At 37.8% G+C, this 18013-nt stretch overlaps 1 protein-coding gene across 6 annotated transcripts; it reads right to left on the reverse strand.

The window, feature by feature from the left end:
* Positions 1–6023: 6023 nt before the first annotated feature.
* On the reverse strand, positions 6024–17045 carry LOC122023650 (transcription factor CSA-like). Of its 6 annotated transcripts, none has more exons than XM_042581885.1 (5): positions 16876–17045; positions 16573–16693; positions 7203–10596; positions 6620–7093; positions 6024–6516 (listed from the first exon to the last, which is right to left on the reverse strand). In XM_042581885.1, the coding sequence occupies exons 3-5, from the start codon at positions 7591–7593 to the stop codon at positions 6341–6343; spliced, it is 1041 nt and encodes a 346-aa protein (XP_042437819.1). In that variant the 5' UTR covers positions 7594–10596; positions 16573–16693; positions 16876–17045; the 3' UTR covers positions 6024–6340. The 6 variants fall into 6 exon arrangements, with proteins under 6 accessions (XP_042437819.1, XP_042437818.1, XP_042437816.1 ...); XM_042581884.1 differs by having other exon boundaries at positions 7203–13995; XM_042581882.1 differs by having other exon boundaries at positions 7203–16693.
* Positions 17046–18013: the final 968 nt, after the last annotated feature.

Consider the following 18013-nt stretch of genomic DNA (forward strand, 5'->3'; position numbering starts at 1 on the left):
CGGCACTGTAAAATGCTCCGGTGATGAGCTGGCCGACCTCCAGTTAACTCAGCACCACCTCATCATAGTGCTCATGTCTAAGAGAAAGGATTCTCCTCTGATGTGAAGGAGGATGACATGGTACCCAAGTGATAGACTTGCGTCAGTGTCAGCTGTTTATGAATTATCACCTTGGAATATTGTGTATCTCCTTGTGTCAAGTGAAAAAAAGAAAGGACAGTGAAACATGCTCTTGTCCGTTGCTTTTTGGAAATAGAAAAATTATCATTGATCCACTTTTATGGTTGGCTTCGAGTCTCAATGTCATCGACATGGTCGAAGCGATGAAGAAGACAACAACAGTACTAGACGATGAGAGAGGAGTAGAAGACAAGATTGCTTCTTAGTCACTATTTACTCTACCATATGTGTCGACTCCCATTGGCTCCTACCATTGGCTTTGTGACTCACGTAGCAAGCTTTTTTTTATGTCATTGTCAACTATGAGGTTCCACCCTCTATGACTTTAACTTTTTTCTTTCTTTCTTTCAGGATCATATAAAATAAGATTTGGATTATGTCCTATAGTATCAAATTGAATCATCATGCCTGTCAAATCCCGTACCATTTCCATCTGAATTTGTCATTGATTGAAATCTTGTGATTCTAACAATTATAACAAAACTACACCATAAGCAGTAAATTTGAACTCCTACTCGTCTGAACTACACCATTAAATAATTCTAGGTTAGAAAAAATGTAAATGGAAAAAAAATGATGGATGGAAGAGACTTCACGTGAGAACTTTAGTTGCATGTTTAGAGTTAAGATGTAATAGTTGGTTTATATAGAATCACAAGTATTGAAGTTTTTTTTAAGTATTGAAATTGTGAACACATACATGGGGAGATATTTTCTCTCGCAAGTAAATTAATTAGCATTTTATCACGTAAATTAACGGAGACATTAATGTGTTGACGATTAGATGTTAATGATGAATTCATAACCACCTAGATAGTAATGACTGACCATTGATAATCGATAAAGTCATTGACGATAAGATGTTAACAGTGATCGCTCATTGATGACTGATGAGGTCATTCAACGCAGCTAAAAGGTTGACACTCCTATTTAAGGAGATAGTGATCATGAATAGAAAACTAGTTCAAGAGGCATAAGAAAAATAGATGAAAATTCTATCTACTTCATTTCTCTCTTTTTCTTTCTCTCTGTAGTGTATTTTGCTTAGTAGAATCTTGATGATAGCGTTCGAGTACACACTTGGTTTGCCACTAACAATTAGTATTTGGTTGTATACGTGATTTTTCCATTGTATTTTGAGAAACAAACGTTCATCGTAACCTCGAAGCACTATCAGAGAGGACGAATTTATTTTAGAAAATTGAGTTGAACATCGACCTCGACGAGGCCTTTTATGTTTTCGAGCACTTGAAAACCCATTTGCAATAGAGTTTACTTCTCGAGTACTCTACATCAATTCCCAATCGACTAGACAACCTCTCAGATACTATGACTTTGTTCCTGTAACGACCTGGCCCTCTTGGCCCATTTGGCGACCTCTCATGTCGTCGACCGTCGGCCCTTATGTCGTCGGCCCATTTGGCGACCTCTAATGTCATCGACCGACGACCCTTGGCCGTGCCGTTACTCACTAGGACTTTCCACCCCTGGTCAGTGGATTTTTGCCTCCTCCAGGACTCGAACTCTAAACCTCCAGGCTTAAGTATTAGAGTTTATGAATCCTGGTAACCAAGTGAGACAAATCCTTTAGGGATTTATAAGAAGTTATATTTTATTGTAACGACCCGGCTCTCTTGGCCCATTTGGCGACCTCTCATGTCGTCGACCGTCGGCCCATTTGGCGACCTCTCATGTCGTCGACCATGTGGTTACTCACTAGGACTTTCCAGCTGCCCGATTTTACATTCACACCCCACTCTCTAGCCGCTATCCGAAGGTCTTAACAATGAGAGGTCGCCAAATGGGCCGACGACATAAGGGCCGACGGTCGACGACATGAGAGGTCGCCAAATGGGCCGTCAAATGGGCCAAGAGAGCCGGGTCGTTACAGTTCCCGAGCACTTGACCCATTTAGACTCGACCACTTAGCATTCGACAGTCGAGCACTCGGCGTCTTGACTCAGCAATCCGCTCGGGCAGTTCAACACCCTGACTCAAAGCTCGGCTCACTCGGCATCGACAGTCGAGTAACATCTCGACTCAGCTTCACTTTTCCAAACTCGGAAAACCGTTTCCCACTCAGACTTGGGAAGCATTTGGCAATCCGTCAATGACAACCCATTCATACTCGGATAACTCGATAGCTCATATTTTCTATCAACGATTTGAGATTATCATATCACACCATCTAAATTAGGTAAGTCTAAATTGAATTTATTATAATTTTCAATTCAAAATATCCTTGGTACAATATTGTCTAACATTTTATCCATATGTTTACCTCTCTCTCTCTCTTCTTTTATCCTTTTGAGTAACTGGATATTTTATCCTCCGAGTAAATAGTCCCTTATGAGAAGAAGAAAAAACAAAAAAGACCACCTTTGCTTGTGGCTCGGTTGACATGCCTACTGTTTAAGCTTCTCACGTGCCCAAGTCAGTGGGCTTTTGTTCTTTCTCCCCTCCCTCCCTCCTTGGTTATACAATTGACATCAGATCGACCTCAAAAGGATCACCAAATCTCTGCACTATAAATATTTGGCCTCAGTTATGAATCCCATGGATTATGCTTCTGGTTTGGCAATTTCATCTGTCACTTGTTGCTCCCCATAAATGGTGTCTCTTCAGTTTAGTTTGATGACACTTTCAAACCTCTTATCAACCCTCTTCACAGACTCCCCTCACACACGTCTGCATCATGCCTACCCACTCATTGTAACTAAAGGAAAAGAGATTCACCCTTTTAATTCTTTTCTACCTTCTTTCCTCCTCCTACTGTTCTCACGTGTTTGAACTTAATCTTCTCATTGTGATCACAATTAAGCTGACGGTCTCTGCTCTAGACTAAGACAAAGATAATCCACCTAACTCTACTTCTACAACGCACTATAGCTGTTCGAGCTCTAGTACTAGCATCAAGATCATGCCATGCTTCGTTAACTTGAATTGTACGTGGGATTTAAGGTCGATTCCTCAAGCAAAACAGTGGTCTTCCAGAGTCGATGCAAACATGCATGTACCACCTCTCATCTCATGAGAAGACACTTGAGTGTGCATTTTGAATTGAATGGATCTGAATACTGACTAAGAAATTACCGGAGGAAGCAAGTTACTGAAGAGTGAAAACGTTCGTTCCTTCATGTGACATTGTCTTCTTTGCTACCTTGAACATGAAGCATCTTTTCACCTCACTGTCAAACACTGGAACCACTGTGATCGCCAGTCTTTTCTTTTTCTTTTATTTTTCTCAACTCCCCTTCCACCACTTCACTGTTGTTTTCCTCACACATTCAGAGAGTTAACTGTTCACCACATGATTGCAGGTCTGCCCGTGTCTCAGCTTTGAGTACACCAAATGGTCCTCAGAGTTGGAAAAGAAGACAACAGAAAAGGTCTTCGCTTGCCTAACCAATGGCCAGACATTTTTCCATGCCATTTATGGCGGGTGAAATGATGACCCCACACCCTAGCATTCTGGGCCAGGGGAGCTACGAGCCCTGTTACTATCCTTGTTGCTGTGAAAGGGGGGCCGTTACCACTGACGGAGGGCAAAGGCTGTGGTTGCAAGGCAACAGTAGGTGGAGTTGTGTCAAACAAGTTACTGTTGTTGCCTTTGGCGACATCTCGCTGGGACACTCTCAGTCTTCCACTCGGGATTCATCTTCCAACACTCTTTTAACCATTGGAAACTAGAGTTCTATTTCAGAATGCTTAGGCGTATTTGATGCTCAATCTCTCCCTCTCCTTTTCATGGCTTGCAAGTTGCAATATAAAGTAGTTGTTTTGTAGAGTAAAAGTAAAACACTTGTTAAGCTTTTGTTCTGTCAGCAAATAAATGTCTGATTAATTAGTAGATGTATTAGACTAGTTTTTTTTTTTTTAAGTATGGGAATGGTTTAGATCTCTTGATCGATTATAGGAATTATAGATATGAGAGTGTGAACCTTTTGGAACTATAGTTGTTCCTGTTTGAGACTGATGAAGAACAAGCCATAGATGAATTATCTCCGTTGTTGTTGTTGTTGTTGTTGATGATGATGATGATAAAGTCATCAAACCCTGAGGGGAAGGTGAGACTGTTCGGAATGCTTATGCAGTTCGAGAGAAAGAGAGGGTTAGAATGGAGACTGGGAGTGTCCTAACTCAATCACTCCGATATTCGAGTCAATCTCTGACAAAGGAGGTGGAGAAGAAGAAGAATAAAAAGAATGCTTGTGATAGTTTGTAAGTGGTTAAATGTGTGTTGGCGCATGCGTACGTTTGTCTAAAGAGAAGTAGACTCCTTTTATATTACTGTTGAAGGAATGAAATGATATCTCTTTCTAGATGTTGATTGATGAGACGTCATACTCACGATAGAAAGAGTGTCACATCGTTGTATCAAAGATTATATAACCTACGCCCTATATCGTAAAAAATTGTGGTCAGACCATGTCATCTTGAGGTGGCACTTGAGCTATAAGGATGGGCTCGGCCAAGTCAAATGGTGAGGCCTCTCATCTTGAAGCAGTCAAGCGGAGGTGATCATGTTGATCCATCTTTACTTGGACCTCTATGCCAATATAACTATTGACATTCATAGTAAATGTAGAGATTTTTAATATTCCTCATTTCAATAGTCGATCAAAACTAGCAACTTATTATAAATGCAATTGCCCAATGAGTTTGCGTAGTTGATATTTACATGAGTATTTTTTCCAATAGGTCTTAGGATCAATTCTCAATGAGTATAAAATGTCTCGTCGAGTTTCTAACCTCTCTCATACAAAAGATGACTGTATTAGGGTAAAATGTCCCCCGTAATTAACTTCCTTGTATCTTACCGTGAGGCCGATGATATTGCACTATCTTTTTACTCCAAAAATGCTTATAAATCTGGGAGATATTAGAGATTGATAGGCTGATTAAGAGAAGTGCAATGTAAATACAAATTGAGCTTATTGTCTAAACGATCATCAATATGACACTGGTTATTGTACATTTTTCAGTGAAAAATATATGAAGTAAATAAAAGAAAATGTTATTGTTACATCGAGTGCGTAGACCCATAATTCAAAGCGTTATGGTTAAAACATATTCTGTCAGAATTAGAGACGTACATACAGAAGTTCTCCATTTAACTATATTTACTAAGAATTTAATTATAATTTGTGCCATAAAATACTTTATTTCCTTTGTTAAATTGCGGTTGGATTTGTTCTTCTTCCACTTTCCCTGTACAATTGGGAAAACAACCTAACTATGCAACTGTATTTGATTCTTAGCCGAAGACAATGCAAAGACTGATCATCTGAAATTAATCACTAAAATGAAACAGGAAAACAAGAGTCAACCTAACCAGAAAACGACAGTGAAAACGCTACAATCCAAAAGATCAGAAGATAAGTTTTGTCAAATCTCTTAAATGCATTGGGTGATTCAAGCAGCCATTGGTAAGTACTAACTCATGCTGCACTCGGCAACCGAAATTCTATAAAATGAACACTCCTGCCTTTGAATCTTCTTCCTTTTCCTCATTTCTAAGTTTGCTGCTCATTCGTCCAAAGCCCTTCTTCTCGTTTTTCTGTGTAGGAAATGAAGCTTAATTTATCTAAAAACGAGATGGTGCAGCGGTTTGGTTTGGAGCTTAAGGCTCTTCCAGAAAGCAAGAGAAATCACTGGAATTTGAGACAATTCTTCTATCCGATGTGCCTCAATTGCCATTATGTCTTCTTCTTGCATGCAGACAGTGCAGAGAAAAGGAACTGGAGTGGGCTTAAAGATAAGAAGAAAGACAAATCTGACAGCATTTTGAAAGCTAAGCTTCATTCACAGCATCACATTTCTTGATCAATGTTTTTTTTCTTCATGTCTTCAGGAAGACAGGACAAGACAACAGAACAGAGAACGATTCAACAACTAAGCAGCAAATAGTGGAAGAGATCAATCAAGAGTTTGCATGTGCCTTGGCTTATATATGGAACGTAGAGGCTTACTAGGAATGAAGGAAGGGGAAAGTTCATACATAAATTAATTAAAGATCCAAGCAGCAAAGTATAGGTTTGCTGCTGCTACAAAATTTCCCTTCTCTTTCACACTCGACTCGAAATGTGTATATTTTCCTCCTCACTTTTGCTTTGCCTTGCCCGGCTCTGGTCACTTCCCTTGCCTACTCCCTTATCTCCTATGTTGCACCAACACCAAGGAAATCAATGAAGGCTATCCTGATCTTCTCTCTTCCATGATCTGCTTCCCCTTGTGGCCAAGCGTTGCTCCTTGCAGAAGCCTCGGCAGTCGAGTAATTAGGATGATCGATCGCAGGTTCTTTCTCCATGGGGGCGACTCCAGAGACATTCAATCCTGCATGTACAATAAACAAAGGCCTCATATGCATAGATATATATTAAGCATCACGGCATTGCAGCAATGGAAGCAACTAGCTAAACAAGAACGTGTCCCGTACCACTGAAGATATCACAGGGAGGGAAGGATTGGGTTTGGAGAGGACTGCAGAAGGTAGGAAAAGTCCTGGTGAAGGAGGAATTGAGGGAGAGGTCAGTGCAGGTGGAGGCGGACTCGTTTCTGATGCTGGTGATGGTGGAGGAGTCACCACTGCAAGCATTGATGGGTATGTTCAGCTCCATCCTTCTGGAAACAAGGGTGTGAGGTGGAAGTGGAGGAGAGTCTAAGGAAGAAATAGCGGTGGGCTTCCTCCTCCTATAGGCAGATTGCTCTCTGTGCTTCCTTGCCATGATCACATGCCAATGATTCTTCACTGCATTATCTGTCCTCCCGGGGAAGAGCCTGGCAATCAGTGCCCATTTGTTGCCATAAAGCCTGTGAGCAGCCAAAAGTCTATCTTCTTCCTCCTCAGTGAAGGCACTTCTGTTGATCCTTGGGTCCAACTGGTTGAACCACCTCAGCCTGCAGCTCTTCCCTGTCACAACTCACAAAGCAAAGCAGAGGAGAATCATCAAAGCCAGAACACATAAAAAAATAGGCAGCTGGTACAAAGGTTCGTCCATTCGACATGATTATTTTGTTACCTGATCTTCCTTCCAGCTTCTCAGCAATCAGATTCCAATTCTGAGGGCCATACTGAGAGACAAGCTCCTTGAGCTTGGCATCCTCGGCTGGTCTCCAGTGACCCCTGACACAGAGCTTCTGCTGCTGTTGCACGCTCTCGAGATTGAAACTGTCGTCGCCAGCTTGATCAGCTTCCTCGCCTTGGTTGCTGCTCTTCTCGCCTTTCTCATGGTACTCCTTTCCCTCTGCAAAACACTGCAATCCCCAAGCTTGTTCACCACTGCTAACCAAGCCCTTCTCCCTAGAACTAGAAGGAGGAGAAGAAGCAGAAGATCCAACGAATGAAGGCAGAAGTGGTCCTCCAGCAAACAGCCCAATGTCACCAGCAGGTTTCATCTCATCCGAAGCCATTTTACTTCTTCAAAAAGGACCAGAAGAAGAAGAAGAAAAAAATACAAACAAACAAAGAAAAAAAAGAATTTAATGAAGCACTGTTGTTATTGCTTTCTCAGGATGTTTGAGGAACGAGACCTACACAACATGAAGATGGAGGAGATCAAAGGGTGAAGTGGGGGAAGACAGCATTAACATTGATAGAAGGAAACCGAGCGTCCTCTCTCTCTCTCTCTATAACACACACACACCTGTGAGCTGTCTCCATGCTTCCCTTATTCTGAGACTGATAACACTGTGGGGGGTGTGAGCATTGGGGGACGCAATCACAGGGTTCAGAAAGAGTTAAAATCCTCTCTCCAAATCTATCTGCCTATCTCACATATCGTCCTATTCTATCGCCGGCGGTCTCAGATAATCATCCCGATCAACACTATAATCTTTGAACCTTTAAGATAGATGAACTCAAAAGAATCGCCATCAATACCATAGGTATCAAAATTTGGTCAAATTTGAGCAAGAGTTTAGATCGACAGTAAAAAAAAATTTACTCAAATCCGGCCAGATTCAGACGCCAATAATACCGATGACAACCCCCTTAGGTTCATCTTTCCTAAAAGTTATAATATTAATCGGGGCAACAGACGAAAGCTACTGATAATAGACTGGAGTGACGAGTGAGACACGAGGACAAATGATATTAGGGAGGGACAGAGAGTTTGATTTGATTCAAAAGGAAGCCACTCGTGTGGGTGGGAAGTCTGAGTCTTCTCACCGTTCTCCTTTATATTGGAGCTGCACCCTGTCTCTCTCGGCCTGGGCAAAATCACCAGAACTCCCTTGTCCATTAGCAGGCACAATGCCCCAAAAAACACAAGTCGATTCAGATAAACACCAAACAAAAATATTGGCTGAAAAGGAAAACAAACAAATCTGCCCATAAATGGAGGAACTACTGCTGCCTTTGCTAGTTGACCATCTCAATTTTCGTGGTACTTGTACAACTTTATTCAGTGTACCCTTTTCCCAACTCTTGTCCTTCCCATGACTCCTCCCAAACTTATCTTTAACTTCTTATTTCAGATTGCTTTTAATCAATCTCAAAAACATAGTTGTTTTTTTTTTTTTTGCTTTTCCTGTAGATCTTCAGGGGAAAAGACAATTAACCATGGCATTTGACATTTACTGATTGATTTCTTCATTATGAAAGCGGCCACTATATCACCAGTGACAATTCTAAATTTACAAGCCTTCGTTCATAAGGGGAGAGGAGGAGGAAGAAGTAATATGATCTAATGTCAGCGAATTGATATTATTAACTAAATTTTGTTCTTATGAACTCATGTTTGTAGAAAGGTTAAGCATAAACAGTTTAAAGTGTTTGATTCCCTATGCTATGCTCTTCTTTCAACTTCAAAAGGTTTCCCTTTCTTTTGTTTTTTCTTTAAGAGAGCTTCTCATAGGTAATCATTCTAACATTTCTTCCAAAAGTGATATCTTGGAATTTGAACCTGTCGCCTCCTTCACAAAAAAAGTATTAAGAGTTGGCATGCACGGTGGAGTTCCATTAGTTGTTTGGTAGAATTGACAAAAAAACAGAAGGGTAATTGATATCCCCCACAGTAAAAGGCCTTGTTTTGGACTGTTCAGGGGCCGTTGCAGGTAGGTGCTAAGGGGGGCAGCAGGGCGAGCTGCTTCCTTTCCACCTGCTTCCTCAATTTTTTTTTTTTTTTTACATTTATGTTATAAAATATTTCATTTATTTTTTTTATTTTGGCCTTTTATCCTCTGCATGTGTCATGATTTCTAATATTGCATGAGAGATGAGACGAGTCATCCTTTTCTTCTTGGTTACGTGTTCACGCACGAAAAGGGAGACGACTGGGAGAGGGAAAGAAAACTGCCGCTACGGTCAGATTTGGAAGGACGTGGCGCATGTGTTGGTGGGTGGATGGAGTTGCACTTGAAACCGCCCACTGTCACCTTGTAACGGACCGTTTGATACGAGTCTTGTCCGTTGCGCATTTATAGAAAGGATTGTGCTCCTTTTCGGGTACGTTTTCGTCGTCTCGTTATCTCCTATCGGGGGTTTTGGACGCTTGCGAAACCGTTTTATGCTTTGGCTGCATGAATGGTCATAGGGAGCGGGCGCTGGCTACGTGTGTTCGTACAGTTGGTGCGGGGCTGCGTGAATGGTGACATGAAGTGTAAAAAAAAAAACAAAGCCAAGTTACAGAAGGAAGATGATCAAATAGGAACGAACAATAAGATAATTTATTGAATCCAAACAAACTCCATAAAGCTTATATATTGATGCCCATATGAAACATGTTGTTAATTGATTGATTGCCTAGAGAACAATCACTGGCACTGACCTAGGAATAGAATACTTTTATTTTCAATCTTATTGGCTGTATGGTCAAATGCCTAGGAGCAAAAGGGTTATGTTTTCTTTTACTCGACTGGCATTATCTCAAAAGTCCCTTATAGCCAACTTACAAGCTCCACGAAAAACCATCAATCAGATACAAAATTCGTAGTCTTCAATGAATCTTTTATGCTCGTTACCTTGGCACATTGAATGGTAGCTTCACTACCAGCTCCACTTACAATTTTAACTTAAATGCATTAATCAAACATTAAAATCCTATTATTATTGCTAATCACAAGGAACCGACAATCATCCTTTGACAAATAGCTTAAATTAGGTATAAACAATAGTAAGCATGAATGAAAATTAGATTCAACTCAAACCAATTTTCACTCAGAGCCCAAAACTCTTAACCTATCTTGAAATTCACCCTTGAATTAGGCTACTGACACTCAAGTTTATTGGATCTAGGTCCTTGAGTTCTCTCAATTCAAGCTATTAAACAAGGAAACGACACCCTCAAGTTGCCTGCTTCTTGAGGCAGAACTCTACCTTTTTGACGAAAAACTTACAATCTCCACTGTATATAGAAACATCTCCATTCTCCATACGCTACCCACTCCAACAACATAAACAAGAGTTGCACTGATCTATACATGATCATGAACATGATCATAATATGATATATCACAATAATATCACCATACAATATACATGATCACAACATGATAACACAATATCACATTAAGTAGCATTAGCATTCAACAAGAATGACAAGCCAATAAACCAAGGAAAGCTTACTTAAATAACTACTCTTTTGACAAACATCGACTATCAAAGAAGTAAAAATTATCATGTTATAGCAAACACACTTGTAAAAATAAATAAATAAATAAAATAAAATAAAGCATGATAGTAGTAATGGATACATTAAGATAACCGAGAAAATAAACAAACAATACAACAAGATAAGCATCTGCATACAATAAAAAGGGGTAATTAAATATCAAAGGTCCTACACAATTATACACAACCAAGCAGAACTAGTTAAATATGAAAAGCAACGGATACGTGATCATGTATCAAATATCCAAGGCACAACATCAAATATTCAAAGTATAACATCAGATAAGGTAATTAAATGAGATGGTAGACCTAAATTTCATAGGTGAATACGTTTTACTAGACAAAAAAATATATCCTTCAAATACAAAGACAATATAAATTGTTAGTAGCATATGCGTGCTCATGTGTATTCAGTTATCGTGTCAAGAATAGAGACAGCAAAAATAAGAATAAAACATTCCACAATATTAATACATTACAATATAACGTAATTCAAAGAGTATGCTTCTAATCCATAGCCTATGGCGCACCTGATATATCACGCTCCAATATCCACTAAAATTACTTTTTCATAAGAGATGTTGAACTAAACAATATGTCCCTTCTCTCAAACAGATGATGAAATGAATATCTTAAGTGAGAAGGAAATTACAAAGGACTTTTGTTGAAACCTTCATCTTCCCTTGGAAGCTTTGAGCACTTAATACTTGTTCGCATGAGAATTAAGAAAGATTTTATGCAAAGTTACAAGTACACAGATGTTCAATGTATCAATTTTGTCTACCTCTAGTCAATTGGAATGCTTCTCCAGTCGGCTATGTCATGGAATTATTTACCTTTAGTTAAATACTAAAGCTGCTAGTCAACTAAAAGTCATATCTAGTTTACTATTGCTCTAGCAGAATCATTTTGTTCGCCGACTCTCAGACTTAATTGACTTCCTAATCAACTAACATGTTTCAGTCTATTGAAAGTGATTCTCCTTCACTTGGCTTACGCCCCCTATAGCCTATGCAAAGACCTAGGGCAAAGCTAAATCCATAAAATATTAGGGACTAGCAACCCCTTGGTCAAAGGCTTCAAAATAAACAATTAGGTAGTCTGCCCTACCCAGCACATTGTGTTTGATGTTGCTACCCAAAGACAAACCTCCCTCGCTCTCATATCTCCATGTCTTAAGCTCATCGATGTTCCTTGCTCTAAAGCCCACTTCATGCAACGCTTATAGTCAATCAAATACACCAAGCACCTTGAGCTTGCATCACGTCGTCTAATCCTACATCACCACTCAACACTCCACACGCTCTAGACTGTCCTCCAAGCTCTACCAAAGCTTAGACATTCATTCCAGGCCTTAATCCATTGAGTGCAACCAGCATACTGTGTTGAGTCAACCAACTCCGCAAGTTTTATGTGCAATATTTTAAGTTTGGGCACACGATTTCTATATATCATTGGTACAAGTCAAACATAACTTAAACTCTTTACCAAAATCATCAAAACAACATATACAAATCTAACCACCTAGGAGCATTTGTTTCCACAACACTAGGATGCCCCTAAGATACGACACTACTCGAGTGGGAACTAACATCCTAAGTTCCACACTTGGAACATGGCCATTATCTATCTCCAGTATTCTTCATCCTACTCATGAAGTTGTTGCAACTTGATTGCAATCAAGCTCACACTCATCTACTGAACGTATGTGACAAGCAATAAACACATGATAATGTGTCAAAAAGTTTGTCTCCAACTTAGAGTGTCCATCCTGACATCCTCTGAGAGCTACAAATGGTAGTGGTACTATTATTGGATCCTCATCATGATGCTCCTCCTTATCCTCATCTCCACCCTCATAATCCTCGAGACACTCAGTCCAAAATCGAGCAAAAGCAGAATGGAACATGTTAGGATGAAAATGTCCAATAAGCCCCTCAATGCAACCCTCTCTCCTCACAATCCTCCGGAAGCAGTAATGTTCAATACAAGCAGAGATAAATGACTTTTTCACTGTCACCTCCTTTCACTCTTTCCCTTCTCACTGCTATGGTAGTCAATTCTTCCAGGCTTTGCCCATTTCCTTTCCCTCCCTTTTCTCTTCTCACTTTCGCCTTCTGCTTCCTTCCTCTCAGGTACACAGAACTCAAGCGAGAGAAGGTGGCTATCCTGATCTAAGGATTGATTGTCTGCAAACAACTTATCCAATCTAAGAATTGATCATCTACATCTCTACGACTTGTGAAGCCTTGACACTATAATGACAAAAATATAAGCTGTTGCCAATTCAGACTAGAAAACTTTACAGAATTTAAGGACATAATGGAATAAATAATGATTTCAGAATGGCCAATAATGAATAGTTTTAATGAACGAACAGACTATTCCAACTTGACCAAAACTTATAGGTGGTCTGTGCAGAGAAGAAACACAGTGAAAAGAAAGCGAAAGTACTGACAGTTGACACCAAATCATGCGATCTACTTTCGGTGCCTAATTGCACAATATAATAATTCCAATGTAAGATTTATTTCAAAAATATGATAAGGCCACTGATCCAGAAGGACAAGAGCTATGGTGCAAAATGGTGAATCAAGAAAAAGAAACTGAATCAAGAACTTAAAACGAAATCAAATTTTTGGCCAAGCAGCCAAATCATAGCATTTGTAATCAATAAACATTTTTGAAAGACAAAAAATGTACTTTGATAAGTTGAATAGTTATTTTCCAAAAATACTAATAGATTATGTAACCATTTACAGCCCAAACATCACCTTTAATTTTTTTAAAAAAATCATTTTGTAAGAGAATTCAGTACATAAACCAACACCTATAAGTAAAGTAGAAAGAATTTCTTGCCAATTTTACCAATTGCGTGACTAGAAAAATGTTGATGGTAGAACCATAGTAAACGTATTAGTAACAGAATAATAATAAACTAAAAATAATCTTGAGTTTTAAATCAGCAGGGTCTTTACAAGAAACCATTCAGAGGACAGAGGATTTAAATAGGCCCATATAGTAACTCAAAATACTGCATAAGTCAAAAGGATCATGATAAACATTTTACCACCGAGGTGCTCAAAACATCATTTTAAATTATTGCAAAACAAGTTAAAAAATCATTTTATTGATCGCAGAAGCAGGAACTTCAGAAGGAGCAACATTCCAGTAAAAAAAAGATTTATGCGCCAAGAAAGGATCTGCAATATAATTAAGTGTGAAAACATTTGCACAAAAGGTTTTCAAAATGCTGGCAAAAAAGAATTTAAAAAAAAACAATAATGGGAAGAGGCTGCCAGAAATTTTGATTCAAAATTAATCATCTCATGGCCAGATAATTTTGACAGAAATAAATAGGTTTAGAAGAGAAAAACTTAACATTAATGATAATACTTCACTCCCTAAACTTAGCAATTTTGAAAATATAAACTAAACTCATAATACTTGCTGGAAATATAATGCTTTACCAATTGGGTTAGCATTTTAAAAGTTAGTGTGGAATTTTATCATGGCAGAAATTGATGATACAACACAGCAACCTTTCTGATGAACTATGACCAAACAGTTGCATATCATTCTTCACAACATAAACAACCAAGATGACCTAATTAAAAGTATGATCAACATAAATAACCAAAATGTCTTAATTAAAGGTAAGTTCACTAAAGTAATAATCTGTTGAATAATTGAGATTTACAGGAGAATTAACTTGAAACATTAGTCATGAGACTTGGAACTATTTATGGTCGACTATTGGGAACTTATCAGACAATTGTATTTTATAGAAAGCAATACAAAGGCCCCATGTGGATCTAAATGGAATTTCTCATTAAATTTAGCAAAGATAATTTTTGATTCATGTGAAAAGCTTTTCAGTACACTTGCACTATATTCAATGGGTCCCAACTCAAGGGTGTGTTTATGACAGGTAAATATCAAACATGCAAGTAAATTAAATTAGCTACACTTTTCTGGCTTCTTTAAAAAAACATTATGGATGAGAAAAAAAATGAACGGTGGGACTTGGAAAAGGGAAACATAAACTACACACGTAAACAGGGGAAGGAATCAACTATGATTGAGAAAGATCCAAGAATAACAAAGAGCTTATAGAACTGAAGCATTAGAATGTGTGCCTTCAAACACATCAAAAGCAATTCCTCAATTTGTTTGAAATTCTAAAGTTAGTAAGAAAACCATAAAAACAAAATCAATGGGGGTTGTCAAATCAAGGTTCATATCATGAATCAGTTTTGTTAATTGTTGAATCATCAATTGTATCGAACCGTCAATCTAAGGTTCAGATAACAATTATAAAATCTATTAAAAATAATTTTACTTAATTCAGAATAATTTTGGTATCTAATAATATGTAAAATAATATAATATTTCATTTGACAACATAATAAAATAGATTTGCTAAAAAAGATGTCATGTTGTGAGGAGTTAAATTATGTTTAAATACATCGTGAGTGCCTTGGCATTTTGGGTTGGATTGGACACCCTTTTGGGATGAACAATATAGAATAAATTGATTTGATTCATAACAAAATTGCACAAGTTCATGTGTCCCACTAATAAGAATGTACAATTTATAATTTATTTCATTCTATTAAGAATATAAATGAAATAAGCAATAGAAAACTTACTCACCAAATGTTTTTGACTTACAGAATCATTCTCATCAAAGGTAGGTAACTTAGACTTAACATGACTTCTAACTCACTAACATATCATTTTTATTGTCATTCTATTTATCAATATAAAAGGATTTATTCATTCTTAATCGATGACGAGTTCATAATTGGCTATCATCTATTTTGTGTCTCAATTTGAAGAGATGTTTTCATCCATATCATAGTCAACGTTGAGATTTCACTCTATTTAACCACATACTTCTATTGAATAATATAAATTCATCATTTCTTCCTTTCTTTTATATTAATTCAGTTTAGTTAACTCAGTTTAATTTATAGTACATTTCATTTAATTTATTTTTTTATTGGTTAAATTTAACTTTTAATTGTTTTTTTTAATATTCAGAATTGTATACAAATATAAGATTCATATTGAATTGAACTCAATCGTAACAGTTATTTCCAACTCATATGCAAGAACCCTATTGTTTTATATAGGGACCACATTGTATTGTTTGATAATTTGTGAATCATACGATTCTGAAAACTATGCTGACAACAACAATCAGACAATCCTATAAGGTAGGGAGTGAGTTCACTAGGGTACAATTGCACAAGAAAATATCAGGAACCAACAGGGCAACTAATAGTTGCCACTGCAAGCCAATAGACAGAGAAAGAAGGAAAAAGAAACTAGTTTGTATTGCTCATAGTGTCATGTTGTTGCAGCTCCTACTATACAAACCACAAAAAACATTCAATCGTATCCCTAAAATAAAATTTGGAAGGAAGAAGTGCTTCTGAATGAATGCTAAATCTACTCATAAACGTCAGCCAATTAGTAACAAACTGGTTGACAACATTGGCAAATATTAACTGGCAGTTTGTTCTGTCAGTAAATGATAACTAGACAATAAAAAATGTTATTTTTCACTCCCTCTTTTTTTTCTGTCTATACAAGTAATCGTATGGGAGAGGAAATTGTTTTCCATTCTATTCCTCATGTTTTTGTCCCACATCCTCTTCTCTCTCATTTTCTATCCTCACAATCCCAGTAAACAAAGCCTAATTGATTCAGATTGGAGTTCAAATACAAGCGAAAGGTCAGTAAAAACTGTTAAAATTTGATAGTAGTTATACCTGTGATTATCTAATGACCCAGGTAAGGGCCTAGGCCACCCGTTTGCCCGTGTCCTGTTTGGCTCCTAGCAGAGCTTCCCTGTGCAGTTGAGGAATTTCCATATCCACCTTGCGCATGTCCCTGTGAACCATAACCTCCCATCATCCCAGAATTCACACTCTCCCCAACACCACCACCACCATACCACCACTGTGCAAACAATGCCCAGAGTTGTTTGGCAATGCCCCAGTAGTTCCTTCCACCCCACTGGACTGAAAATTACCCAGGATGTTTGTCAAGCCTAACCCAGGACTGAAAATTACCCAGGATGTTTGTCCCTCTTGAAATTCAGTGACCGGGACATCTCCGGATGCTTGCTCCTCGAAGGCACCCGCTTCGGCGTGCAATTTCGCCGCCGCAGCGGGCGAGGTAAGCTTTCGCTTCTTGGCCACGGCGGCGGAGACAAGGATAACGAGGCTAGGTTTCTGCAAGACGACTCGAAGTCGAAGTAGCCGTCGTCATTTAAATATCCCATTTTTCAAATATCCTAAAATTTCTAAATTTCACAATTAAATATCTCTAAAAAATAAAATTAAATGACCTTAGAATTGATTAACCTTTTATTATTTGGTTGCTTTTATATTATATTTAAATTTGAAAATAGATAGTGTTTAATAAAAATTAAAAAGGTGTTATTAATCTGTGGTTAGATTTATTTAAAAGCTAAAAGTGCGCATTAGATTCGTTAAATTTAACAAGCTTGCCTAAATGCTCGGCCTTTGTAACTTGTTGTCTCGCTTTTTTCCTCCATTCCATCACGCATAATCAATGTTTTAAAAAGCGCGAAATGCAACGAAGCACCGAGTCCAAGCTTCAAGCTTTGTAAACTTAAGCGAGCTTAGAATAATTTTAAACGTAAAAAAGTGTTTTTTATTTTTAAATAAAATTTAATTATTTTAAACAAATAAATAGATCAAATAATACTTAAACATGATAAATTTAAGGTTCAAAAGTCACAAAGTTTATAATATCCATTAGTTTTCAGTTTTCACAATAAAAGAACATAAAAAAAACTAAATATTATTTAATTCCTTATCTGATTCTAATTCGATCTCCTCAATTTTTCTCGATAGCAGGCAGATAGGGGATTTATGATAGATTATGACTTTTCTCTCAAGAGTTAAGAGACGTTGTGTCTCTTTATTTTCTCTAAATTTTTTTCCTTATTTTTTTAAAAATTTACAAATCAATTAAAATTATAAATAAAAAATCGCGCTTAAGCGCTATTAAGCGCGCTTAATCATACTTAATTTGGTCAAACATACTTTGACAACTTTTTTCCCCGCTTTCACATAAAGCGAAGCTTTTCTTCCTCACTTCGCGCTTAAGCAGTGCTTAATGACGCTTTTTAGAACACGACGCATAACAATGGCTTGTAAAAAAGGCATGCTTATCGTCGCG

This window comes from Zingiber officinale, chromosome 9B, assembly GCF_018446385.1.
Source record: "Zingiber officinale cultivar Zhangliang chromosome 9B, Zo_v1.1, whole genome shotgun sequence".
Lineage (NCBI taxonomy): Eukaryota > Viridiplantae > Streptophyta > Magnoliopsida > Zingiberales > Zingiberaceae > Zingiber > Zingiber officinale.

Bases quoted from the DNA above. Each gene is read 5' to 3' on its own strand.
- LOC122023650 (XM_042581885.1), bottom strand. From the start codon at position 7,593: ATGGCTTCGGATGAGATGAAACCTGCTGGTGACATTGGGCTGTTTGCT. The intron at 7,094-7,202 runs GTAACAAAATAA...GAGTTGTGACAG, and splicing joins GAAGCTGGAAGGAAGATCAG to GGAAGAGCTGCAGGCTGAGG. The intron at 6,517-6,619 runs GTACGGGACACG...TTGTACATGCAG, and splicing joins TCCCTGTGATATCTTCAGTG to GATTGAATGTCTCTGGAGTC.